Source organism: Leptonotus elevatus, chromosome 14 (genome assembly GCF_054856555.1).
Source record: "Leptonotus elevatus isolate MCC_2025b chromosome 14, RoL_Lele_1.0, whole genome shotgun sequence".
Classification (NCBI taxonomy): domain Eukaryota; kingdom Metazoa; phylum Chordata; class Actinopteri; order Syngnathiformes; family Syngnathidae; genus Leptonotus; species Leptonotus elevatus.
Genome location: NC_141252.1, coordinates 5,144,414 through 5,168,876, shown reverse-complemented (window position 1 = coordinate 5,168,876; position 24,463 = coordinate 5,144,414). Strand labels below are relative to the sequence as shown.

Here is a 24,463-nt window from a genome sequence, read left to right as displayed (position 1 = left end):
AATTCCTTGCTTTTGCAAAAGCCTCTCCTATTGTGGCAGTGTTTTTGTTTCCAAGCAATATAGTTTTTCTCTTGGTTTGGTTTGATGTTCTTGTCACTACCTGTTACTAGTGTTTTTCAAGTCAAGTCTGACTTGACTAGTGTTTCTTATTTGTTCTTTTATTTTATGTATCCAACAGTCTTATTTGTCACAAACTTTGATGCTCTTATCTCTTTTTGCAAATATTGAGAGGGGACTCCGCCGCTGTAGGTGGCGCTATACATCGTAGAGATGTGATTCACCAGTTATTTAAAAAAAAAAAGGAGACCAGGAAGTGACTGCGCCGTGCGTTGGTTTGCTTTTGTAATTCTTAATAAACCGTAGCGTTTCTTTGCTGTTTTCCATCATTCATCCTTCTTTCCAAAATTATTTCTGTTTCGTCCCCCCCTAAACATACCTTACTTTATCGTTCGACATGGCTTTTTTACGACAAACGTACGTGACGTCATATCCGGCCAAAACGTACGACGTATTTCCAGTTTTGTCAGCGTTTAGTTTCCTTTTTTCGATGCGCTTCTAAGCACAACGATCCTTAAGGCTTTATGGAGAAATGTATCAGCATACTTGATTGTTTTCTGTATTTGCAACTGTTGTTAAGCGTCCTTCAGTCGCTTGAATGGCCCTGTTTAAATACACTATTATCAATATTATTGTCCGACTGTCGTTGTTGTTGTTTCAGATCCCGCCCGCCCCGCCCAAACCCGATTTCGACGCCTCCAGGGAGAAGCTGCAGAAGTTGGGCGAGGGAGAGGGCTCCATGACCAAGGAGGAGTTCACCAGGATGAAGCAGGAACTCGAAGCGTGAGTCTTGCTGCTCCACTTTCAAGTGATTCCCTCGCGCTCCGCTCCGCCGTCAATACTGAAGATCGTTTATATTTACTGAGTCATCTATTTATTTATTTCGATTTTTCGTTTTTTCAAGTTTTGGTCCATACTGCCAGGTCGAAATGTTATTCAAATAAGGGAGCGGTCCTTAGTGTGTCTTGGGTTGGACTTTCATTGGTCGTCTCGCCGCCTCGCACGGAGAGCGCCAGCAATGGACGACCATCTTGTCCACTGTCACCTCGACTTGTTGTCGAGCAACTCGAGTCATTTTCGGCGGCTGAACATTTTGGGTGACTTTTTGAAATTTGCCGTGGCCCAGTCGGGTCAACGTCGGGGCAAACCTGAGCTAGCAGAACCAACGAGCGAAGAGCGGACGTGACGTCAGAAAAGCGACTCGTTGAAGTCTTTTATTTATTTATTTATTTATTCGCGGAGACGGAGTAAAAATCCAATATGGTTACTAACCGAAGAGAGACAGTAGTGAATGACGTCGTTGTTGCGGTAAAAACTTGATGACTAAAGAGTGACGTTGCTCACGAAGACGACGTCACGCAAATAGACTCATTTGATTGGGACGGAGCCGAATCGCTGTCTATGGCCGCCTGTCCACACCCACTTTCTTTTCTTTTTGAAGAAAGTGGGTGTGGCTTGCCATTAGGCTATTTGTTTGGTGTGTGAGTCGACTGCACCATTTACTTTGTCATAGTTGTTAAAACTGTCTGTACTTTAGAGTAGTAAATTAGGATTTGTGAAAAAAGCATCAGCTCTTTCTGGTTACATCATATAAAACTCAGAAATATTCCAAGCCTAATTTAAGATTTATGTCATTTTTGTTACATAAGAAATTCCCATTTACTTTATTTTTAGTTTTTATTATAGATAATTTTAACACAAACATACCAAATAAACATTATATGATACATATTCACCACGGCAATATTTAAGATAGAACATTTTTATACATTTTTGGGAGCAAATGAGTTCATTACGATTATTTTGGTCATAATTGAAATCAACAATTAGGACGATCATTTATTTTTGGGTAGAAAACAAGAAAATGTTTGAATGTAAAAAATATTACGAAAAATACAATTCATTTGAAACACTTAAGTGTTCAAGTTTTACGGAAGAGGATTTGGGCCAGTGAAGAGAAGAAAGATAGGTTGGCACAATTCTGACTTTAGTGAGAATCCCGCCAAACTTTTTTTTTTCTTTCTCACTGGCCCAAATCCTTTTCCGTACCTTTTGGATGAAACCAAACGTGTTTGTTATTTTAACATTTAAAAAAAGGTGCAAATGTATCAATCAAACAACTCAAATTTAGTATGAATAATCTTTTATTGTTTGGACAATTCTGCAGTTTTTGTAATTGTGGAGTGCAATAATTGAAATTGTAATCCACTTTGGACGCATTGCGCAATCCTAACGCGTTTGATTTCCTGCGTTATGGCGCAATAACGAGCAAGACAATTCCGATTGTTTGAAGGGCAACTTGCCAAACGAAAACAACAAAGCAAAAAAAGACAAGACGGGATGCAGGGCCAGCCACAGGTTTTTATTGACGGGCGGCTTCCTGGGATGTCATGAAAAAGGTTCCACTTTCCAGCCGCAGATGTTGCCGTTAGGACGTCGGGGTCGGGGTCGAGGTCGAGGTCCCGGCTAAATCCTCCTCCCCTCCACGCTCACAGCCCCTTTCAGCCTATCGGCCATACCCTTGATTTCCAGGGCCTCCGCCATGTTGTTTATAGACCACTCGTTCGCCACTGAGGAGGAGATGTGACATCATCATCATGTGACAGCGACAACGCGCACTTCCTGTTCATTGATGACTTACAGCCCAACACTTTCTTGATGTAATCTTTGGAGCTGACGTAGAGCATCTTCCTTCGGCTGGAGCAGCTATCGGGAGTCCTGCGCACAAAGCAAGCAGGAAGTGACATCACGCGGTCGCCTTTGTGGATTTGAATTGTTGCTTGAAACGAGGACCGGGGGTCCATTTCGCAAAGCGTGTTCAACAAACGCAGAGACGAACCCTGACCCTGCTTTCGGTGACCTCCCTTTCTGAAATGAGGTTCAGCTGGAGCCAGGGTGCTTTTAACGATTCAACCAAAGCCTGTTACGTTATAGCTTCTGATTATTTTGCCATTATTTTGGCGAGGCTCATATCGCAAGGAAGCATAAACACAAAAGTGAACGTGATGTCACCTGCCATGACATCCTGTTGTGACGGACGGCGCGAGGTTAGCATGTTGCGAGTATGCGCGCACCTACCAGGAAATGAAGAGCAGGGTCTCCTTTTCACCGGAGTCCTTGGTCTTGTATTTGACATCATACACGATGTATCGGCAGTCATCGCTTGGGAGCAATGAGATGAATTTGTCAAAGGCGTCCTCGTCCTCCCTCATGATCGTTTTCTCCTTGTCCACGATGATTTCTGTATATTCCGCGCTTATGCGGAAGAAGGCCACCTTCACATGCCTCTCGTACTTCATTTTCTGATACAGCTCGATGACCTCTTCGTGCACTTTGACGCCTGAACTCTGTCCAAATGCACACAGTGAGATAGCACGGCAAGTGAGAAGTTCCACCAGTGAAACATCTCACACACCAAACAGCAATTGCTTCCATTTGAAGAAACCGACGCGACAAAGTCAGCTTCCGGTCACGTGGTCGCGAAGCAAGGCGGGCGGTCGTGCGGGGAATCTAAAAGACTTTATGCTGTAATGAACGTTTGTCACAATAAAGGCCAACAATGTCCAAAATGGCCCTTTCATCCTTTGACGTTTGCGTATGTATCTCTTGGAAGAAAAAGTGCGCACACCCCTGCGGTTCTGGGACCAGCCCGGTCATGTCAGGAGTTGCTGCTCACATTCTACAGACACCAAATTCCTTGCCCTTCCCTCATGGATTTTGGTTTTACGCTCGAGTCGGACTGACCTCCAAAATCCTTTTAGGAGCCCGAAGAACGAAAATGTTGCTTCAACCGAAAACAACGCATTGTCCAAGAGCTAACAATTGGGGAAATTGTCACACGCTGACTGACCAATAGTCTAGACTTGTGAGCAAATATGAAATTGAGCACATTCCAGCATAATCGAGTGTCAGCCCAATGACAAGAAAAACAAGAACCTCAACAGCTGCTCCATGTCACTTGACCAGCTGGGAGAACCAGTTCCGCCAAAGCGCCAGCGAGCGGCAAAGGAAGCTAACGCTAACAAGTGGAGCGAAAGCGAGCTTGTCGAGAACCCGACCGGGGCCCGACTGTTGCGACGTGCCAACAAAGGGAGCAGAAGAGCAGAGAAAAGAGGCCAACCTACCATCTTGTCTGCTAACGGGGAGTGACGGCACAGATACTGCACAGGCTTCCTAACGTCTCGACAAAGTTTCCCGTGAAGCCGCTTTAAAGGCGTGATGATGCTGCCGCTTCAGGGAGTGGTTTTGTCTGTACAGCGCAGCCAAACGTGATGACTGGGAGCGTGTCATGACTGGAAGACGCCACACCTCTCCACCAAACAGGTCAAACCGCTGTAAATTGGCTCAGGAGAAGCTCGAGGGCCGACTCCACTTGCACCCCCCCCAAGGGAAAGGAAGCCTGTCTTAGCCTGTTGACGGCTCCAAATTTGATATCATTGATCATCTTCAAGTATCGCCAACAGAAAATTATAAGACTTGAGTTTGTCTTTGCTGCCGATGTCAAAGGACGACGACGCTGATTTGCAGCCGAGCCCAAAATAATTGTCGAGGTTTTTTGTCCTCGAGAATGGATTTACTCATGACAATTTGAAAGCCAGTTTTTTTGTTTTGTTCTGTCCGTTTACTTTAGTTTATCTAGTTAGCTGTTTAGCTAGCAAGCTAGCACCTTTAAACCAAGAGTGCCATCTAAAGCAGTCAAAAAATATCACAAGTGCTTCATGAAGCTTCATTTGTCTATCATTACTGATACATTGTTGGAAGGACGAGCGTGTATGAACCTGCTTGCAGGAATTCCATCAGATGCTTCTTTCGTCCTGCTGCTCTTCTGCTTTCCTGCATCGCTCCTGCTTTTATCCCTGCACTCTTTTATGGAGGTAAATTTGGTGCAAAACTAACTTGTGCAAAAAACGTGTACCTGTAGAAAAAAGTCTAAATTTGTATCTGTAAAAGTCGTGATTTGTATCTGTAAAAAAAATGTGTGCCTGTAAAAAAAAAAATTGTGTCTGTAAAAGAAATGTGTACCTGTAAAAAAAATTTTTGTGTCTGTAAAATAAATTTGTACCTGTAAAAAAAAAAATTGTGTCTGTAAAATAAATTTGTACCTGTAAAAAAAAATGTGTATGTGTAAAACAAATTTGTATCTGTAAAAACAAATTTGTACCTGTAAAAGTCATGATTTGTATCTGTACAAAAAAAAAATTGTACCTGTACAAAAACTATAAATTTGTATCTGTAAAAGTTGTGATTTGTACCTGTAGAAATGACAACTTGTAGTCAAAGAAGTCGCCACTAGGAGTCACAAGTGGGTTTTCTGCTGCTGTTCTGTGACGTGAGTTTTGCCCCATTTGTTGCGCTACAAATGGAGCAAAACTAATTTGTACTTGTAGAGCGCCTGATTTGTACTTGTAAAGAAGGGGGCGGGCTCTGGTGTAATGAAGGGTTGTTTTGACCAATCAAGTGAGAAGGATTTGAGCGGATTGGAGCGCAACCTCATTGGTTTAGCGAACGACGGTGGCGGGACTCGCGGAAGGATACAAGCAGGACACATCGTCGCCAACCAACATACATATTAAGAATACTTCTTAATATGTATGTTGAGGAAGAATACTTCAGTATTCTTAATATGTATGTTGAGGAAGAATACTTCAGTCGACTGAAGTATTCTTAATATGTATGTTGGTTGGCGACGATGTGTTAAACACCTGTAGCGGCTTAAAGATCCACTCGCAGTAAAAACGTTTTGTTTTCATTTTATTATGATAGTAAGAGTACAGATGCTTGAATATAATGTTAGTCAAATACAAGTAGCTGAGTACTGTCCACTTTTTTTTTTACAGGTACAAGCTATTGATCGTATGTTTACACTGGTAGGCTTCAAATCTTGAAATACAAATCGTGACTTCAATGTGTTCAGTTTTCGTGACAACAACATGAGATGAGCTAGCTCGCTAGCACCGGATTACGAGCTATGTTCGTACAATAAATCTTACCTTCATACTAAAACTTCTTTCTTTCTTCTTCTTTCTTTCACTTGGAGTGCTCTGCATGTCAACCAACGTTTAAGCTGTTCCACACGGTGTTCGTATATTGAACCATGTTGCAATTTTCACGCCTGGGACGTCCTCTTCTTCCAAAATGACGCGTAAACTAGTGTGGCTACTCTGTTTGGAATTGCGGACTTATGGGCGTCATTTGAGTTCAACCCACGGTCGTTCGCTCAACCAATGAGGTTGAGCTTTAGCCCGCCCAAATCCTCCAGAGCCCGCCCTCTTCTTCTACGAGTACAAATCACGGCGCTCTACAAGTACAAATTAGTTTTGCTCCATGTGTAGCGCGACAAATGGGGCAAAACTCACGTCACTGAACAGCAGCAGAAAAACCACTTGTGACTCCTAGTGGCGACTTCTTTGACTACAAGTTGTCATTTCTACAGGTACAAATCACAACTTTTACAGATACAAATTTATACTTTTTGTACAGGTACGAATTTTTTTTTGTACAGATACAAATCATGACTTTTACAGGTACAAATTTGTTTTTACAGATACAAATTTGTTTTACACATACACATTTTTTTTTTTACAGGTACAAATTTATTTTACAGATACAAATTTTTTTTTTACAGGCACACATTTTTTTTACAGATACAAATCACGACTTTTACAGATACAAATTTAGACTTTTTTCTACAGGTACAAATTTTTTGCACAAGTTAGTTTTGCACCAAATTTACCTCCATACTCTTTGCTGATATTGAGAGGGGACTCCGCCGCTGTAGGTGGCGCTATACACCGTAGAGATGTGATTCACCAGTTATTAAAAAAAAAAAAAGAGACCAGGAAGTGACTGCGCCGTGCGTTGGTTTGCTTTTGTAATTCTTAATAAACCGTAGCGTTTCTTTGCTGTTTTCCATCATTCATCCTTCTTTCCAAAATGATTTCTGTTTCGCCCCCCCCCCTAAACATACCTTACTTTATCGTCCGACATTGCTTTGTGACTACTAACGTACGTGACGTCATATCCGGCCAAAACGTACGACGTATTTCCAGTTTTGTCAGCGTTTATTTTCCTTTTTTCGATGCACTTCTAACCGTAAACATTTTTTTCCAAATTTCTAGCGTTTCCATTCAGTTTTATTGTCGCATTTCTTGAAAATTGGAATAAAAATGGGTGGATGGAAACCCAACGATTCACTTTAAAAGAAGGAGGCGGGCCATATGTGAGAGGGGAGGGGCTGTAATGACCTGTGAAAAGATTTGGTAGGGGGTTAACATGGAGATCTGCAGGTTTCATGTAACTCTTGAAAACCTGAACAATGGCGTGATAGACTATCAAGTGCGTTTTTTCCCCGCCTCGATAAAGTTCGTGTGGCAAGCAAGACAAATCTTGATAACGAGTCCGGCTGAAGTATCTTCGGGAGATCAGCAGTTCAAGGAACTGCAAATTCTGCTGTTCATACCTGCAATATGCACAAAGTGCTGTCAAAGTTCAAGTTTTAACTCAGGATTTAAAGCTTGACAGCACTAAAAAGTACTTCTTCTTTTTTTTTTTCAAAGCAATGGCATTGCAGTGGAAATGAGAGGAAACTTTGCAAGTCCATCTACGGTGATATATGACCGGAAATATTCTGCTTGTAATAAAAAAAAAAAAGATGCACTTGCAGTATAAATGAAAAGATCTAAATAAAAATGTGATGAGGTGTGTAAAATAAAGTGGCTCATCATGAACCAACATTAAAGCATAATTTCCAAGTTAATTCAATGTAAAAAAAACAAAAACAGATTTGTACTGTATCATTCATGTAAAACCAAGATTATTCTTTGGATTTTGGTCTGTATTTTATTGAAAATACTTGAGCACTTAGAAATTTAATTCGTAGAGCGCAAGTAGCGCTTTATATTGATGTTTTGCCAAATGTAAGAGGACCTGTTGAGCAATTTGGTGAATTGAAATGAAGACTGCAAAGTGTTTGTGTTCCAGCGTTGCTCAGCACTTTCACGACCAAGTGTTTCCTGAGAGAATTGCCTCAGCGCTGCCAGCGGAAGTGCCCACAATAAACATACATGTACATTATTATTATTATTTTGAATGATTGTCATTCGGGAGCATTCAAACAGCCTCATCCGTGACAGTGACAATTGCCTATTAAGCACACCAAATAAATCCACAACGATCCTTAAGGCTTTATGGAGAAATGTATCAGCATACTTGATTGTTTTCTGTATTTGCAACTGAACTTGATCTTAATCGCTCTAAGGCCAAAGAGGTTTTAGATCTTCAGTTATAAAGAAAATTGCATTCATAACATTGAAAGCTGTCAGCTCTATAGCCGTCTATATCTGTCTGTCCGTCCGTCCTTTTTTTTGTTTTTTTATCAGGAATAGGCAGATGACAATTCCGAACATCCGGGCATTTCTGATATTTTCGCAATGCAAACGCTTCACGGTGAAAACAAACGACATATTGTACTGCTTTTGCCCGTGACTAAATCTGATCCATTATTATTATTATTATTAACAAGGCAGGCTGTTATAGTAGTCAAATATTTGATCACATTCTGAAATCAAAATAATCCTCACAAATCAAAATCCAACGATCCAAAAATCAATGCGATCACCGCCATTTTGTCTTGCGACGTAAACTCGGAATTGTCAATAATAAATAAATAATAATAATAATAATCAAAATACATTCCAAATAATTGTCATTTGAATGCGTTTTTGTCGCTCTTCGAGGAGAGCACGCAAAGAGACGTCATGCAGTTTTTTTTTTAAAATACTATTTATTTTCATACACTAAACAACATACATTAAACAATGGACAACCAAAACCATGCAGTCAATTGACAATTCAAACAAAACGTAAACTCTATCAGGGGACAAGGTGACGTCATGCATTTGATGTGTTCACACGACGTCATGACGTCACGCGTATTCCCGTCTCCACCCGTTGGCAGCCATGATGGTAGGTTCGCTTCTTTTCTCTTTTCCTTTAGACTGCGGCGCGTCGGAACCCAACCGCCAGGGATCCACACGCGGCGGTTCCGACGGGCGTCCGCTCGTCCGCTAAAAATGGCGGCTCTATGTGCTCTGTGTGCCCGGCCCGCAGCAGGAAGGACTGGACGACGGACCAGACTTCCTCTCCGAGGAGGACCGAGGAGTGAGTTCTTCTTCTTTTCCGCTCTTCTAAAAACGACGTCACCTCTCCTCTCGCCCAGCTCGAGCGCTACTACCCGGTTCGGCTCAGGGTCCGGTCCGGGGCCGGCGCGGCTAAAAGAAGCTGGCTTTTAGCTCCGCTTGTTAGCATTAGCTCCCCGCTACCTTGATTTTAGCTGCAGCTTTGGAGGAACTGGTTCCCCCAGCACGTCACGTGACGGTCACGTGCACCTGTTTGGGTTTAGGTGGCCATCAGCTTCGAAAGGGACGCAAAGCTAACATGCTAACAGATAGCAATGATTTCAAACGGCGGTTCTCTAACTTTCCACCTGTAGTGAGGCACCCCAATGGATTACACCCACATGATTGATTATCAAATTAATTGGTCATCATTTTCTCTAATATTTCATTTCAATTTCTTAATCTTAACAGTTTTTCCAATATCTGTTGTCCTCCATGAAAGCAGACTGATTGTCTTTTGTCTTTTGCTTTGACTTGGAAAACCATGATCAACATTTTTGCCTATTTTACAACTGGTACGGCCTAAACTGAATTATAATCAGTGTTTTTCTGCGCTGTTAATTTGAAGTAATGTCCTGTTTTTGAGTCGGGATGGAAATCAAAGTGTTTTTTATATCGGCTTCATGCGCAGTCCAGGGCGGTCAGCGTGGATCTCCAGACGGACGCCACGCTGCAAGTGGACATCTCGGACGCCCTCAGCGAGCGAGACAAGGTCAAGTTCACCGTGCACACCAAGGTGAGCTCCCTTCCACTCCGCCGGTGTGAGGTCACTTCCTGTTTGACCGCCGGTGTGTCCGCAGAGCACGCTGCCCAACTTCAAGCAGAGCGAGTTCTCGGTGGTTCGCCAGCACGAAGAGTTCATCTGGCTGCACGACTCGTTTGTGGAGAACGAAGACTACGCCGGATACATTGTGAGTCGCCTGCTGGCTTCCTCCACTCGCATTTTGCCGCAATCGCTTTGTAACCTTTGAATGACCTTTGCAGGCAGCCAGTTTTATGTTTTTGACTGTGTTTAAGTAGAATCTAAAAATGTCAAAGAAAAGTTACACGAGCACAAATCGGGACTTGCTAAGCCCTGCTGCAAATTGTGATGGACAAATGAAGCTTCATGAAGCACTTGTGATATTTTTTTTGACTCCTCTAGATGGCACTCTTGGTTCAAAGGTGCAGTGGGAACGTAATCAATTTCCATCGCAAATGAGTTCATATGAAGTTCGATTTCTTCTTCTCCAATTTCTGTGCCATGACCAAAAAGATGGAAACCTTTCTCACATGTTGAAAACGGCATCTTTGACAGTTACGAGAGAGAGAGAGAGAGAGAGAGAGAGAGAGAGAGAGAGAGAGAGAGAGAGAGAGAGAGAGAGAGAGAGAGAGAGAGAGAGAGAGAGAGAGAGAGAGAGAGAGAGAGAGAGAGAGAGAGAGAGAGAGAGAGAGAGAGAGAGAGAGAGAGAGAGAGAGAGAGAGAGAGAGAGAGAGAGAGAGAGAGAGAGAGAGAGAGAGAGATATGAACACAAAAGTGGAGTCAGTGTTTGCCGTACACAAGTCTTGCTGTGGAGAAAACCTGCTGTCACTTGTTCGCGAGGGTGAGAAGAAGACGTTTTTGCTGCAGCATAATCGTGCTTAGGAGATTCCGCAGCACGAAGCTGGAAACCGCTCATCTGCATTGCAGTTGGAAATAATGTCGCTCTTCATAGTCAGGCCCTCGAACCAACTAACTAACGAGGCGAGCTAGTCCACATGACGTACTGAAGAAATGAATTGCTGTCCCCATCATGTTGTTGTTGTTGTTGTTGTTGTTGTTAAGCGTCCTTCAGTCGCTTGAATGGTCCTTTTTAAATACACTATTATCAATATTATTGTCCGACTGTCGTTGTTGTTGTTTCAGATCCCGCCCGCCCCGCCCAAACCCGATTTCGACGCCTCCAGGGAGAAGCTGCAGAAGTTGGGCGAGGGAGAGGGCTCCATGACCAAGGAGGAGTTCACCAGGATGAAGCAGGAACTCGAAGCGTGAGTCTTGCTGCTCCACTTTCAAGTGATTCCCTCGCGCTCCGCTCCGCCGTCAATACTGAAGATCCGACTCAAAATCCCAAGTGCACGATGAATCATTCCGAAAGCGTTTGGGATCGTTCATTAAGCCTTCCCCCCTTTCGTCACCAACGATTTGCATCCCAAGAAATGGCGGTGGTCTAACTTGTGAGTCTTTCAAAACACGAGGGGCCAAAAATGTGCGATCCAAGCGCTGTGGTTGCGGTGGACGGTCGAGCTGTCAAAATTCAGGGATTCATCGACAAGTAATTGATTATCACATTAATCGACAACTATTTTAATAATCCAGTAATTGTTTGGAGCCATTTTTTAATGTAATCAACTTTCAAATTTCAGCATATCAACAGTAATTGTTTACTGATTTCTGACTTTGGAAAACAATGCCTGAACCGGTAACATCGTACAACATTAATCCTTGTTTTTTCAGCACTATACAAAATAACCACCATTCGCTGGTTAATAAAGAGTCATCGGAGAAAAAATGCCTTTTGTAATACATTTTAATTGGCACGCGCGGGTTCAGGTTGCTGTCAGACTAAATAGAAAACAAAGACAAAGCAATAGATGCAGCTCGCGCTATGGCGTTCATCTCGTCTACTTTTCAACTGACTTTAAAGTTTCTTTTTCCCAGCCGAGAGAGAGAAATCCTCTTCCCTGGCTGACACTTCAGTCTTCGTCAGAGCCGTCAAACTTCCTTGTGTGACGCATCTCAAAAAGGACAAAAGAACAGGATGCGTCACACAAGGAAGTTTGACGGCTCTGACGAAGACTGAAGTGTCAGCCAGGGAAGAGGATTTCTCTCTTGGCTGGGAAAAAGAAAAACGCACACCATAAAGTGCAGCACAATGTCCATTGAATTGAAGAAGAAAATGTGGCAAAAATAGTTTAAAAAAAAATATATATTTTTTTACATTTGCTTTAATTTTGTCAAAGCACAACGTTTTTAGTAAGTATATAAAATGCTGCTATTTTACGGAAGAGGATTAGGGCCAGTGAAGAGAGAAAAAAAAGTTGGCAAGATTCTCACTTTAAAGTGTCAGAATTCTGATTTAAGATTAAGATCTGAATTCTGACTTTAAACTAAAAATTCTGAGATTACTGAGTGAGAATCATGCCAACCTTTTTTTTTCTTTTCTTCTCTTCATTGGCCCTATTCCTCTCCCGTACTATTTTCACAAATTGATGATACTGTTGTTTCACTTCCTGTCTTGTGACCCCCCACCCCCCCCCCCCCCCATCCAGAGAATACCTGGCCATCTTTAAGAAGACGGTGGCCATGCACGAGGTCTTTCTGTGCCGCGTGGCGGCGCATCCCATCCTCAGGAAGGACCTCAACTTCCACGTCTTCCTGGAGTACAACCAGGACGTGAGGAGCCACATTTGATTTGATGTCCCGTCGTCGACTAGTGCAGTCTTTTGTCCTCGCTCGGAAGACAAGTTAGCGAACCCGTCAGACAAGTTCATGTTGCTGGGGAGGCAAAACTGACAACCGCGCGCTACAAGTATGACATTGTAACATTCTGGCAGTAGCATCTAGTGCTTCACTAGTAGTGCAGTTTTGCTTCACTAGTAACATGTAGGTGGCCTGCTAGTATACAGCAAGTCCTGCAGTATGTTCGTAGTAAGTTCTATTGGTGCACACAATTGTCCTATTAGTGAAGGCAAACAACATCCTTAAAATGGATTTATGAACTCATTCAAACCCAAAAAGGTGTAAATACGTTTTTTTAAGACTTTGTCTTTCAAAAATATATTTCCATACTTATTTATTTTTTATGCAAGCGCATACAGAAGGCATTGAGGCAGCTTCTGACATGAAAAGGTGGCTTAAATGAATGGTAGTAATTACAAAAAACGGCCACCGGGTGGCAGCAGAGAGTATAAGAGATTAGCAAAGGCCATGTTGCAAACGAGCTCTTTTTTGTCAGTGCTTTCACCGGGAATGTGAATAACGATGAAACCGAGCTCTAATCGAATGCTAAGTGCTGCAAAACGGAAACCGATAGAAATATACGTTTTTTTTCCTGATGCAAGAAGAGACTCTAATCGTTCTTTTGGTAGCTTCCATGTTTCGATAGCACTAGAACACAATATTCTGTGGGCCTCCAAATCCAGTCAAACAGCCGGGAGCGAAGGGGGTTGCTTCACTGAAAATGGCTGCCAGTCAATGAGTTAATAATCCTTGAAAGTAGCTACTAGTATGTGACGCATGCCGACGATGGGGCAAAACATTCTTACTCGTGAGGGCAAAGAGTGTACTGGCGGCGTGGACATCCTGGTGATGGAATAAACGGTTCAACATGCCGCCGCCGGTCAGCCATTTCTTCCTATGACATCATCATCTTGCGATCACAGCTGAGCGTGCGAGGGAAGAACAAGAAGGAGAAGTTGGAGGACTTCTTCAAGAATGTCGTCAAGTCGGCCGACGGCGTCCTGGTGGCGGGCGTCAAGGTGACACTGCGACCGCGTGTCCGGCGCGCCGCCGCCACCCGCGTCCGTCCCGGTTTGACGCCCTTTGTTGACGTTTGTCCGCAGGACGTGGACGACTTCTTCGAGCACGAGAAGACTTTCTTGTTGGAGTATCACAACAGAGTCAAAGACGCCTCGGCCAAATCCGACAGGATGATCCGTTCGCACAAGAGTAAGACAGGAAGTGCATGCGATGTGTGCACAGGAAGTTCTTCAAAGACAGGAAGTGTATAAGACGTGGGCAGGAAGTAGGGCTGCTGGTTTGTGAAGAAAATATTCATCACGCTTAATTTGGTCATAATTGAAATCACCATCAGGACGATCGTTTGTTTTTTGGCGCAAAACAAGAAAATGTTTAAATGTAAAAAATATATTTTGTTGCAACACTATAATTATAAAGTTTATTTTGGACCAAACAAGATTTTGATGAAATGTAGTTATTTTAAACATAAAAAACGTGCAGTTCATACAATCGTCTGGCCGCGAGATGGGAGGAGTAAAATGGCCGCCCTGTGACTTAAACGGCTTGTGGGCGTGTACGGGCTGCCCATCCAGACTGTCCAGTCATCTATTCAGATCAGTGGGCAGTTCTAAACAAACAGGAAGTCCATAAGACGTTGACAGGAAGTGGCTTAAGCCTGATTTGTTGCGTTTTTTTGTACAGACGCTGCGGACGACATCAACAGAATGGCGTCGTCTCTGTATGCGTTGGGAACGCTGGACTCCACAGACGTGTGCAAGTAAGAAGGCCGCCGCCGCCGCCGCCGCCGCCGCCGCCATGTTTCGTACGCGCACGCATGCCAAATATTCTGCTCGTCTTTCAGGTTCTTCCTCAGAGTGTCGGAGCTCTTTGAGAAGACCAGGGTACGTACGTCGCACGGGTTGGGGTCGTCTTTGCTTCCGTGGCGTGTCGATCAACTTGTGTCCACTTTCGGCAGAAAATTGAAGCACGCGTGGCCGCCGACGAGGACTTGAAGTTGGCCGACTTGTTGAAATATTACCTGAGGGAGTCGCAGGCCGCAAAGGTCCGTCCAGTCTTGTCGGCCGCAGCGCCTTGAAAATGTTGATGACGTGACGATGCCGAGCTGGTTGTTGCGCAATCGCCGCTTGTGATTGCTCAACTGCTGGTCACATGACATATGGGCGCCATGTTGTTACCCTGCTGAAACAGAGTTGGCCAAACTCTATCAACGGCTCTGTGATCATGTCAAGTCATCTTTATTTATAGCGCTTGGCTTATGTGTGCGCCCCCTGCAGGACCTTCTGTACCGCCGCAGTCGAGCGCTGCTGGACTACGAGAACGCCAACAAGGCTCTGGACAAAGCTCGCGCCAAGAACCGCGACGTCCTGCAAGCGGACACCAGCCAGCAGTTGTGCTGCCGCAAGTTTGACAAGATCTCCGAGTCCGCCAAGCAAGGTCACGACTTCCTCTTCTTCGTCCTTGCGTCCTTTCAATCGTCGTCACCTCATGCGTGTCGACATTTCTGAAACCTCGTCTCCTTTCATCCGTTCTTCGCCTTGTCAAACTTCCTCGGCTCTTAAATCCTCATCATCAACATGTCTACTTGTCACGAGTGTACATTTCGTCAACGAAATAAAAAATTATTTTGTCAACACACATTTTTCATCCGACTAAAACCTCGTTAAGGACCAACGAGTGGGACTAAATTGGTGCGCATTTTTAATTCAATTCGTGAAATTCAAATGCAATTTCAATTACACGCCACAATTACAAAATCTGCATCATAAAAAAAGAAAAGATTATCAAGACTAATTTTTAGATAAATAATTTAGATAAATAGATGTTGCTCCATCTAAAAGGAACTTACACAATTATAGTGTTTCTATTTTTTATTTATTTATTGGTCTTAAAAATTTTAAATGCTTGAACATTTTCTTGCTTTGTACCAAAACAATAATCGTTAATAATCGTGATTTCAATTATTGCCCAAAATAATTGTGATGTTTATGTTGGACTAAAATCTATGAACATTTTAGTTGATGAACAAAAAGCAGACGAAGATGATATGATTTTGTAATTGTGGCGTGTAAGAATTTAAATTGTAACATAATTTGGATTCATGGCGCAGCCCTACGAACTGGTGAAAACGAACGCGCGTAATTGAAACTGCACTAAAACCCTGAGGCTAAATTAAAAAATGGCGAATCGAACGAACACGACTCGTCGCCTTCCGACATCATTTTGCGCTCTTTCTTCAAGCCTCATTTTCTCTCGTCTGCACGTGTGGCGCGCAGAGCTCATCGACTTCAAGACGAGGCGAGTGGCGGCCTTCAGGAAGAACTTGGTGGAGCTGGCCGAGCTGGAGCTGAAACACGCCAAGGTGCGCCATCTTGCCGCTCGCCATCTTGCCGCTCGCCAGGTGTAATCCGTCGATGACGTCATGGTTGGCCTCGCGCTCCTTTTTCTTTCTCTCTCAGGGGAACCTGCAGTTGTTGCAGAGTTGTCTCGGCGTCCTGAAAGGAAACACTTAACCACGCCCCTCTTGTCACAGCCACGCCCCCCCTCTCGCTGGACAACGCTCTCTGCATGGCGGCGGTGGCAGTCAGATGGACTTCAGAACCGCAAAAAGAAGGCGTAAAAAAAAAAAAACAACCTCAACAGGAAGTCTGTTATCTTCATTACTATAACCACACGCTGTCCTCTTCGTCAGCACACACAAACATTGACCTTGGGTCAGACTTTTTCAGTCAGGGTCAGTCTGACTCGATCTGGATCAATTTGACCCAATCTGGATCAGTCTCGTCCATTGTGGGCCAATCTGGATCAATCTGGTCCAGGTCCTGGTCCACTTGACTGTGTCAAATTCAGTCATGATCACTCTGTTTTGACCTGTTCAGTCTGGATCCATTTGATTCAGGTTCTGGATCAGTAAGTTTCTATTTGCGTCAATTTGCTCCAGGTTCTGGGTCAGTCTGGCTCAAATCTGGATCAGTCTCGTCCAGTGTGACTCAATCTGGTCCAGATCCTGCTCACTTGACTGTCAAATCGGGAGAAGTCAAATTCAGTCATGGTCAGGTCTGGTCCGCTCAGGATCACTCCGTTAGACCTGTTCAATCTGGATCAGTCGGGTCTTGTCTGGATCAATTTGATTCAAGTTCTGCATCAGTAAGTTTCTATTTGCGCCAATGCGCTCCAGGTCCAATGTGGGTCAATCTGGATCCATTCCAGTTTGGTCAGAGTCATTCTGGTTCAATCTGGATTAGTCAGAATCACTCATCAATCGGATCTTGGTCTTGGTTCTTTCTGGATCGTTGCGGCTTAGCGAAGTTCAGTTCTGTATCAGTCTGGTGCAGTCTCGTTCAGACCGGTCTCGTTGCGGACGGCCACTCAAATGTTCTGTTTTCGGTGTTGGTAATCTTTTCTTTTCTTTTCTTTTTTTTGCCGCCTCGTCCTCCGGCTGTGGTTCTCGTTCTTATTAAACAAATGCAAGCCTCGTACAGGTTTGCTTTCCAGGACAGTCGAACGGCGGCTTACGGTCGTCTTGGTCATCTTCCGCTTTTTGTTTTTTGTTTATGGGAGGAGCTTGAGTGTGTTTGCCTTAACATCACTCTGGCTGACTTTGTTTCTCTTGTATTTGCTTATTACTGTAAACGAATGTTTTTCCACTCTTAACGTGACCAAAGCTTCCATGTGATCCAAGGTGGCGCGAGAGGACAAAAAATGAATAAAGGTGCCAGTCCAATAAACGAGCTGATTTGTTTTCACAATCACTTTGAAGGCTCTTTTTTTTTTTTTCTTCCTGTGGTCAATTTTGCGGTGCGGATATCGTCGGCATCAATTTGCGGTTCCGACGACGTGACGAAAGGGCCGACTTGGTGGCCGTGTTGCCCGTCGTTTCCTGGCCCTCTTTGGATTCTTGTGCTTGTTAATAGGGACTTTCTTTCCTATCAGATCAAGATGAGCTGCAAGAATTTGGAGCGTAGGTCGTCAGCCCGACTTTCAGTCACTTGAAAACCCGCTTTATCAAGTGAGCCATAGCAAGACCACAATGCTGCTACTACCAATTCCTGGCAGGGCCAGAAGTCCAGTCAAATGGAGTTGACTATTCAAAGGGCTTCACAATTGACAAAACTTGACATTTGCTGGACGCTAAGGAAAGATAAAAAAAAATCTGGGAAAAATTGAGAAACCTTGGACTGCAAATAAAGGGGTCCCCCTTTCAGGATGTTCAGGCTGCAATATAAACTGTGGACTACTTCTAATGAGTGGGTCGTTTTGTAGTGCTATTGGAATGTGCAGTAAGGATATGTTTAGGCCCAGTAGTGGTCCAAACGGTTTTTCGTTTCAAAGATGACTCCATTATGTTTCCCAGTCGACTTAAGAATCCCAGCACAGTGCAGTAGTCATGAGGTAGTGATTATAGATAATGACACTACCGCGGCAGCAGGTGGTAGCAGAGAGCTCAAGTCAATATATTTGCCATTGAAAGGATTGCAGATGACGTAAGAAAATTAAGAGTAGTTTGTCTTTTGTACTTTTGTATTTTAATGGTTGTAGAAATACTGTACGTACAGTCCCGCAAATAAAATGAGACGTTATCCTTAAGTGGTTTAGGCTGCGTTCAGACTGCAGGCAAATCGGATTCCTCCTCAAATCGGATTTTTAGGGCTGACTGTCCAGACTGTTTTTAGCAAGTGTCCAAATCCGATCTGGCCCCGTTCAGACCGAGACACATTCTTGACCCATCGGACGTCGTTGCTGTCGAACGGAGGCGGCGCCCGCAGCGCGAGTAGTGTTTGACGTCATGTGACGCTGTTTGCCGCTCCCTGCTTCCCGTTCCTCGCAATCGCTTTAAGCGATTTTTAAATTGGATTTCATGTGCTTTGTGACTGTTCAGACTACAAGGGCCATCCACATTCAATCTGGATGGAATAGAAATTGGGTTTGGGCTGCCAGTCTGAACAAGGCCTTAGTATCCTGTATCTATGTTTATGGCGTGATTTATTTATTTATTCATTTATTATTATTATTATCATAATCTATTATTATTATCATCACCCTCTATTATTATTTTTTTATATTTTTTATTTACTCATTTGCAAACACATTTTCGTATCTGTAGTAAGTACCTGTTATTGTGAAGGCGGTTGCCGGAAGTGTTCGTCCGAATACTTCTAGCTTGATGCTATAGCAAACGCAGTCCTCTTAGCTTTTGCACTTTCTCGCTGGACCAACAGTTGGCGTCAAAATGAGCTCCATTGGGACCGGGGTAAGTATTTTGTCTCACATAACACGCTTTATTTTCTATACCTAACTGCTCTAGTTTTCAACATGTGTTTGGGGCAAAGTATTTCACGAAGAGCAGCATCTAACTAGCGACTACGAGTTGGCTGTTAGCCTGCTGAGTCACTTCACTGCAGTGAGGCTGGCCTAGCACCGCGATGCTAAACTGAAACGAAAAGCGATCCGAACTCTTGTGTTGCAGTTCGACTAAATAGCGAGAATGATTCGCTATAAACATTAGAAACCTCGCTCGCACTCTTCGAGAATAACCGAGGTTTATTTTATTCATACATATGTATACGGCGATGCCTCGCTGAGCGGGTGGATGCGTCAGCGAGTCCGCCATATTGGATGTGCCTGAACTGGAAACCTCGGTATTAAAAGCGCTCACTTTAAATCTGATTGTTATATATGTTTACACTTTATAGCGTATTGCTGCCACGCCGTTTAGTGTCCGTGTTTATTGAATAATTTTCCACATTTAAGAAGCAGACCTTATAAACTTAGTCTAGAGTGTTATGATTAGGCCGGTAATGCCGATGACAGCCTATTTTCGGTGGCAAAACAAAATGAAAACTTCGCGAAAAGACACAAAAGGGCTTGTGACCAAATTGTAAAAACAAAAACACCAGCAACAACCAAGATTTAAAAAGAAAACAAATGTTTAGGAGTCTGCGTAGAAGTCAAACTGATCTCGTTGGGTATTTATCACGATAAAAGCTTTTCAGATGACGTGATTTTTGCCTGGTTTGTCAAGTGTTGCCCAGCTGTATTTACCGCGTAAGCCAGTTTTTTTTTTTTGCGCGATGCTCATTTGACACCACAGTACGGCAACTTTACGACAGTTTTACGACAGCTTTACGACAGTTTTACTACGGCAGTTTTACGGCAGTTTTCTGGCTTGTGATTTGGCCACGCGGTGGAGAATGAACATTTTGTGGCGTGAAGGACTTCGCGCGTGTCGCTCTCGTGCTCTGTCGACATTCGTTTGAGATTCTCCACACGTTTCATCGCTTGGTGAGCATCAGTAGTAGTAAATATTTGAATGCCATACGCATTCTGGTGAGTTGCAAGTGGCAGTTATTTTTTTAAATACGAAAATTCAGTTTTAAAAGGTAATCGCGAATGACGCTAACCGCTAGTTAGCATCAATGCTTATCTCACACGTGTCTATCATAGTGAAGATGGACATATTGTTTCGATTTTTTTTTATGCCAACCTAATTACGTTTTTTTTGTCTGCAAAAACTGAGATTTACATTGTGATTTCTTCCTAGTAGTCCAATTTTTTTAAATTCCCGTTTTCGTGGGTTTTACCAGCCCGAAGACCAAATGATGTCAAATAACAATAATTGGAGTTGTTAAAATTTTGGGCCCCGAATCTATAATCCATAAAAGTTTAACTATTTGAATGGAATTATGGAATTAATCAACTTTTGTTTTTTTATTTTATTTGTAAATGGTCACGCTAACCTGCGATTCTTGTGAATATTGGTGGTTATCCTGCATAGTTGCGTGACAAGCATGTTGGGCAATCCCGTTTTGTTTTGTCATCAAGCACCATCTGAACACACTACTTAACTGCAAACTTCCTGTCTGCCTGTGTTGTGTTCTAGTACGACTTGTCGGCGTCCACCTTCTCTCCTGACGGACGTGTCTTCCAAGTGGAGTACGCCATCAAGGCTGTTGAGAACAGCAGGTGGGTGCACTCGCGGCACGTCACGCAAACAGAAGACGAATCCTAACATTTGTGTGTTGGGTTTTTTTTGGTTCATGTTCAGCACAGCCATCGGAATCCGCTGCAAAGATGGCGTCGTGTTTGGTGTGGAGAAGCTGGTTTTGTCCAAACTGTACGAAGAGGGTTCCAACAAACGCATCTTCAACATTGACAGACACGTCGGCATGGTAACCACACACACACATAAGCACTCGGGCCGGACGGTTGGGCTCGCGGTTGATGTGCCTGTGGCGTGTAACCACGGTAACCGCCTGATGCCCCTCCCTTCCCCAGGCCGTGGCGGGTCTCCTGGCAGACGCCCGCTCGCTCGCTCAGGTGTCCCGCGAAGAAGCGTCCAACTTCCGCTCCAGCTACGGACACGACATCCCTCTCAAGGTAAACTTTCAAACGAGTCGTTGCAGAAAAAGAAAAGAACGCCGGCGGACTGAAATGACGCAAATGTAGAAAATGGCCTTTTACGACATTTATGATGTCGCTTTGAGTTGGTTGAATTTCTCAGCCCTGTTTAGGAATTTGTAAGACACTTTTACAGGTTTTCTCAAACCAAACACGTCAAAACACAACCAACATAACGGGATCATTGAATTTCCTTAGATTTGAACTAATTTTCATTGAAGCAACCCCCTTCGCTCCCGGCTGTTTGACTGGATTTGGACTGATTTTGCAAGGCCCACAGAATATTCTGTTCTATGGCTATAAAAACATGGAACCTACCAAAGGACCGATTAGAGTCTTTTCTTTCTTTCTTTCTTTTGATCTGTTTCCGTTTTGCAGCAATGTTCACAAATCTGGGGAAACTGCTTGTTTGCAACATGGCCCTGGTTGATCTCGTATACTCTGCTGCCACCTGCTGTGCTTCTGTATGCCCCAGCATATTAAAAAAAAACTGAAATAAATACAAATGAATTAATTAAATAATCATTAAAAAAATAGTTCTGCATAAATACATCGAATGTACGTTTTGTGTGTATTGGTGATTATTGTGGGCGTCCGCTAACGGTGCTTGATATTTCCCGCAGCACCTGTCGGATCGCGTGGCCATGTACGTGCACGCCTACACGCTCTACAGCGCCGTGCGACCTTTCGGCTGCAGGTGAGTTTCCCGTCCGCCGTCCTGGCCCGCCGCCTGGCTGACGTGTGTCGCCGTTGCGCTCTGCAGTTTCATCCTGGGCTCCCACGACAAAGACGACGGGCCGCAGCTCTACATGGTCGACCCCTCGGGCGTCTCATACGTGAGTCTTCAACATGGCCGCCGCCCGTCGAGGGATGGAAACGTTTACATGGGAATTTCGGATGGACAGTTTGAAAACGTTGAGTGGAAAACAACCATTACAAAATAAATAAATAAATAACTTATTTTAGGGGAGGGGGGGGCATAATATTTGCTAATCAAAGGCGTCATTTGAGGAGAAACTTTGTAATAGGGAGTATGTTTTATCGTGCCGATATTTGGCATTTTGATGAAAATGGTCATCGTCCTTTTTTACAAGTCAGAAGGTCGATAACGTCGCTTTGTCACTCGAGCGGTGAATATTTGCCAACTTGATGAATTTTGGCCTTTTGGCCAGAGATGATCTTTTTACTTGACAGAAGAACAAACAAACTTGACCACGAAATGATTGGATTGCAGGTGACCAATTCGAAACATCCAATCAGCGAGTTGACTTTTCCACGTCCTGTTTTGTTCCCGTGAATTCCCATGGAAACTTTCCAACGTGTGAAATGTTTGCAAATTTGCACGAGCGGGTGTGATGATGCAGAGAAGGTTTCGCTCAACATGCTGATGTCACGTGATGCCATCACTTTCTCTTGGCTGTCTGACCGCACGCGTGCACCTTTTGTGGCCATGGTCGCACCCGCACACCTCTTTGTTTCTCAATTGGTGTGTGTGTGTTTCAGGGTTACTGGGGCTGTGCTATTGGCAAAGCCAAACAAGCTGCCAAGACAGAAATTGAAAAACTGCAGGTGAGCGTCTGACGTCATTCACAATCTTTATTTACAATTATTGAATTATTTAACCAGTTACTGCCTCTACAAAATGTAATTTTGAATTTGTTTTGGGACTTTTTAAATCACGCTCATGATCTTTAAGAATAATTCATCACTAGAGGAAATTACAATCGATACATCTGACGCCATGTTTATGTGAGGTTGGAATGTTAGAACTCAACTAATCGGTTAGCAAATTAATCGACAGCTATTTTTATAATTAATTGTTTTGAAATTCAATTACAATTTCAATTATTACACTCCACAATTACAAAATCAACACAATCGTCCCCCCAAAAAAGATGATCAATGCTGATTTTGAGTTGTTTAAATGTAGATATTTGCACCTTTTTAAAATAACTATTTTTTTCATTCAAAAGGAACTTGCATAATTATAGTGTTTCAAAGAATTGTATTTGTCTTATATTTTACATTGAAACATTTTCTTGTTTTGTAGCAAAGCGTAAATGATCCTGGTCCTAATCGTGATTTCAATTATGCCCAAAATCATCGTAATTCATATTTTCACATGACCTTGTCTGAGTTTGTGATGTCATTTGACCTTGTGTTGCAGATGAAGGACATGACGTGCAGAGAGCTGGTCAAAGAGGTCGCCAAAATGTGAGTCGCTGCCCGATGACAGATGATTTGTCATTGTTGACTTGACGCAAGTTTATTTTTAACGTTTTATTTTATTATTATTATTTAAAAGGTGTTCTACTGGATCATGACAACGTGCGTGCGTGTGTGTTTTCAGCATCTACATTGTTCACGACGAAGTGAAGGACAAAGCGTTCGAGTTGGAGCTCAGCTGGGTCGGAGAAAGTAAGAACACGAGCCCGTTTCGCTCGCTCGCTCGCTCACTCGCGGGGATGATGAGACTCCAAAAGGTTTCGCTTACTGGACTGAATTCCTGTGATGTCACTTCCTCTTGGCTATCTGACCCGCCCGCTGGTTCTCCACATCTGATGCGTGCCGGTTACCATGGCGACTAACCACTTTCTGTCTCCGCAGTCACAAACGGACGACACGTACTCGTCCCAAAAGACGTCAGGGAGGAAGCAGAGAAATACGCCAAGGTGACACGCACGCACTCGCGCAAAAGCACACATGCATTTTATGTACTGCATTTTAAACTCTGCGCTACATCTTTTAGGATTCACTGGAGGAGGACGACGACTCGGATGAAGACAACATGTGAACCCACCACCGACTCTTGTTCATTTTTCATGTTTTCTAGTTTTGCTTTAAAAATAAACAAATGTTTCCAGCCTGCTCCCTCTCTGTGTCTCCATGCTCGTTTGTCTGACCGAATGACCATATATGGCCTCGCTGTCACCAGTTTCCTGTTACGTAAAAGCATCCATTGTCGTTATGTGCTCACAAGTGGCGCTTGGAATGAACGTTTTGTGCGCTCGAACGCAAGTCGAGCTTTTGACGAGATGTGAGGAATGCTGTCTCGCGTGAAATTGGAGCGCCAATAACACACACTTGAGAGCTTAAGTCGCACGCCGTTGCCAAGACAGCTTTCGGCATTATTGTGCCACGGCAAGCAGGTCGTGTATTCCCGCAAAGTGGACACAAGTACCGGTACATGTTCACTTGGGGTTGGCCGGAAGTCGTGGAAGACCGCGCTCGAATCGGGGGCGGAAAGCGTGCGGCTATTTTGTATACGGAGTCTTCTGCGTGTGTCACTGTGAACTCCATAAGCAAAGCGGCACGTATCGGGGCGTGTCTTTTCCCA

The 24,463-nt window shown here is 43.6% G+C and overlaps 3 protein-coding genes and 2 non-coding genes across 7 annotated transcripts; 4 read left to right on the top strand and 1 right to left on the bottom strand.

The window, feature by feature from the left end:
- Positions 1 to 2,398: 2,398 nt before the first annotated feature.
- On the bottom strand, positions 2,399 to 4,924 carry LOC147162707 (cofilin-2-like). Of its 2 annotated transcripts, none has more exons than XM_086094205.1 (4): positions 4,836 to 4,924; positions 3,136 to 3,404; positions 2,699 to 2,775; positions 2,399 to 2,627 (listed from the first exon to the last, which is right to left on the bottom strand). In XM_086094205.1, exons 2-4 carry the CDS (start codon positions 3,354 to 3,356, stop codon positions 2,524 to 2,526), a joined length of 402 nt encoding a protein of 133 aa, XP_085950331.1. In that variant the 5' UTR covers positions 3,357 to 3,404; positions 4,836 to 4,924; the 3' UTR covers positions 2,399 to 2,523. The 2 variants fall into 2 exon arrangements, with proteins under 2 accessions (XP_085950331.1, XP_085950330.1); XM_086094204.1 differs by lacking the exon at positions 4,836 to 4,924 and adding an exon at positions 4,182 to 4,350.
- A 4,029-nt stretch (positions 4,925 to 8,953) lies between these two features.
- snx6 (sorting nexin 6) lies at positions 8,954 to 17,477 on the top strand. 2 transcript variants are annotated; one of them, XM_086094203.1, is made up of 14 exons: positions 8,954 to 9,021; positions 9,169 to 9,216; positions 9,865 to 9,969; positions 10,034 to 10,144; positions 11,119 to 11,240; positions 12,522 to 12,645; positions 13,635 to 13,730; positions 13,815 to 13,920; positions 14,413 to 14,488; positions 14,573 to 14,612; positions 14,687 to 14,773; positions 15,006 to 15,165; positions 16,005 to 16,090; positions 16,188 to 17,477. In XM_086094203.1, exons 1-14 carry the CDS (start codon positions 9,016 to 9,018, stop codon positions 16,239 to 16,241), a joined length of 1,221 nt encoding a protein of 406 aa, XP_085950329.1. In that variant the 5' UTR covers positions 8,954 to 9,015; the 3' UTR covers positions 16,242 to 17,477. The 2 variants fall into 2 exon arrangements, with proteins under 2 accessions (XP_085950329.1, XP_085950328.1); XM_086094202.1 differs by having other exon boundaries at positions 8,960 to 9,021; positions 9,166 to 9,216.
- Positions 17,478 to 18,811: 1,334 nt separating this feature from the next.
- On the top strand, positions 18,812 to 23,994 carry psma3 (proteasome 20S subunit alpha 3). Its single transcript, XM_086094553.1, has 11 exons — positions 18,812 to 18,979; positions 20,609 to 20,691; positions 20,774 to 20,897; positions 21,004 to 21,105; positions 21,750 to 21,823; positions 21,890 to 21,962; positions 22,630 to 22,695; positions 23,294 to 23,340; positions 23,477 to 23,544; positions 23,734 to 23,798; positions 23,876 to 23,994. Exons 1-11 carry the CDS (start codon positions 18,959 to 18,961, stop codon positions 23,918 to 23,920), a joined length of 768 nt encoding a protein of 255 aa, XP_085950679.1. The 5' UTR covers positions 18,812 to 18,958; the 3' UTR covers positions 23,921 to 23,994.
- Positions 22,474 to 22,554, top strand: LOC147162705 (small nucleolar RNA SNORD53/SNORD92). The gene has a single exon (XR_015097180.1). It is a non-coding gene; the product is annotated as a small nucleolar RNA SNORD53/SNORD92 (small nucleolar RNA).
- LOC147162704 (small nucleolar RNA SNORD53/SNORD92) lies at positions 23,587 to 23,666 on the top strand. The gene has a single exon (XR_015097179.1). It is a non-coding gene; the product is annotated as a small nucleolar RNA SNORD53/SNORD92 (small nucleolar RNA).
- Positions 23,995 to 24,463: the final 469 nt, after the last annotated feature.

What these genes read in the sequence shown, in the direction of transcription:
- LOC147162707 (XM_086094204.1), bottom strand. An exon ending in ACCCTGCTCTTCATTTCCTG is followed by an intron (nt 2,776 to 3,135) that starts GTAGGTGCGCGC and finishes CTTTGTGCGCAG; the next exon opens with GACTCCCGATAGCTGCTCCA. An exon ending in CATCAAGAAAGTGTTGGGCT is followed by an intron (nt 2,628 to 2,698) that starts GTAAGTCATCAA and finishes TCTCCTCCTCAG; the next exon opens with TGGCGAACGAGTGGTCTATA.
- snx6 (XM_086094202.1), top strand. An exon ending in ATGAAGCAGGAACTCGAAGC is followed by an intron (nt 11,241 to 12,521) that starts GTGAGTCTTGCT and finishes CCCCCCATCCAG; the next exon opens with AGAATACCTGGCCATCTTTA. An exon ending in GACTCCACAGACGTGTGCAA is followed by an intron (nt 14,489 to 14,572) that starts GTAAGAAGGCCG and finishes CTCGTCTTTCAG; the next exon opens with GTTCTTCCTCAGAGTGTCGG.
- psma3 (XM_086094553.1), top strand. Translation starts at nt 18,959, where the DNA reads ATGAGCTCCATTGGGACCGGG. An exon ending in TTGACAGACACGTCGGCATG is followed by an intron (nt 20,898 to 21,003) that starts GTAACCACACAC and finishes TCCCTTCCCCAG; the next exon opens with GCCGTGGCGGGTCTCCTGGC. An exon ending in GCTCAGCTGGGTCGGAGAAA is followed by an intron (nt 23,545 to 23,733) that starts GTAAGAACACGA and finishes CTGTCTCCGCAG; the next exon opens with TCACAAACGGACGACACGTA.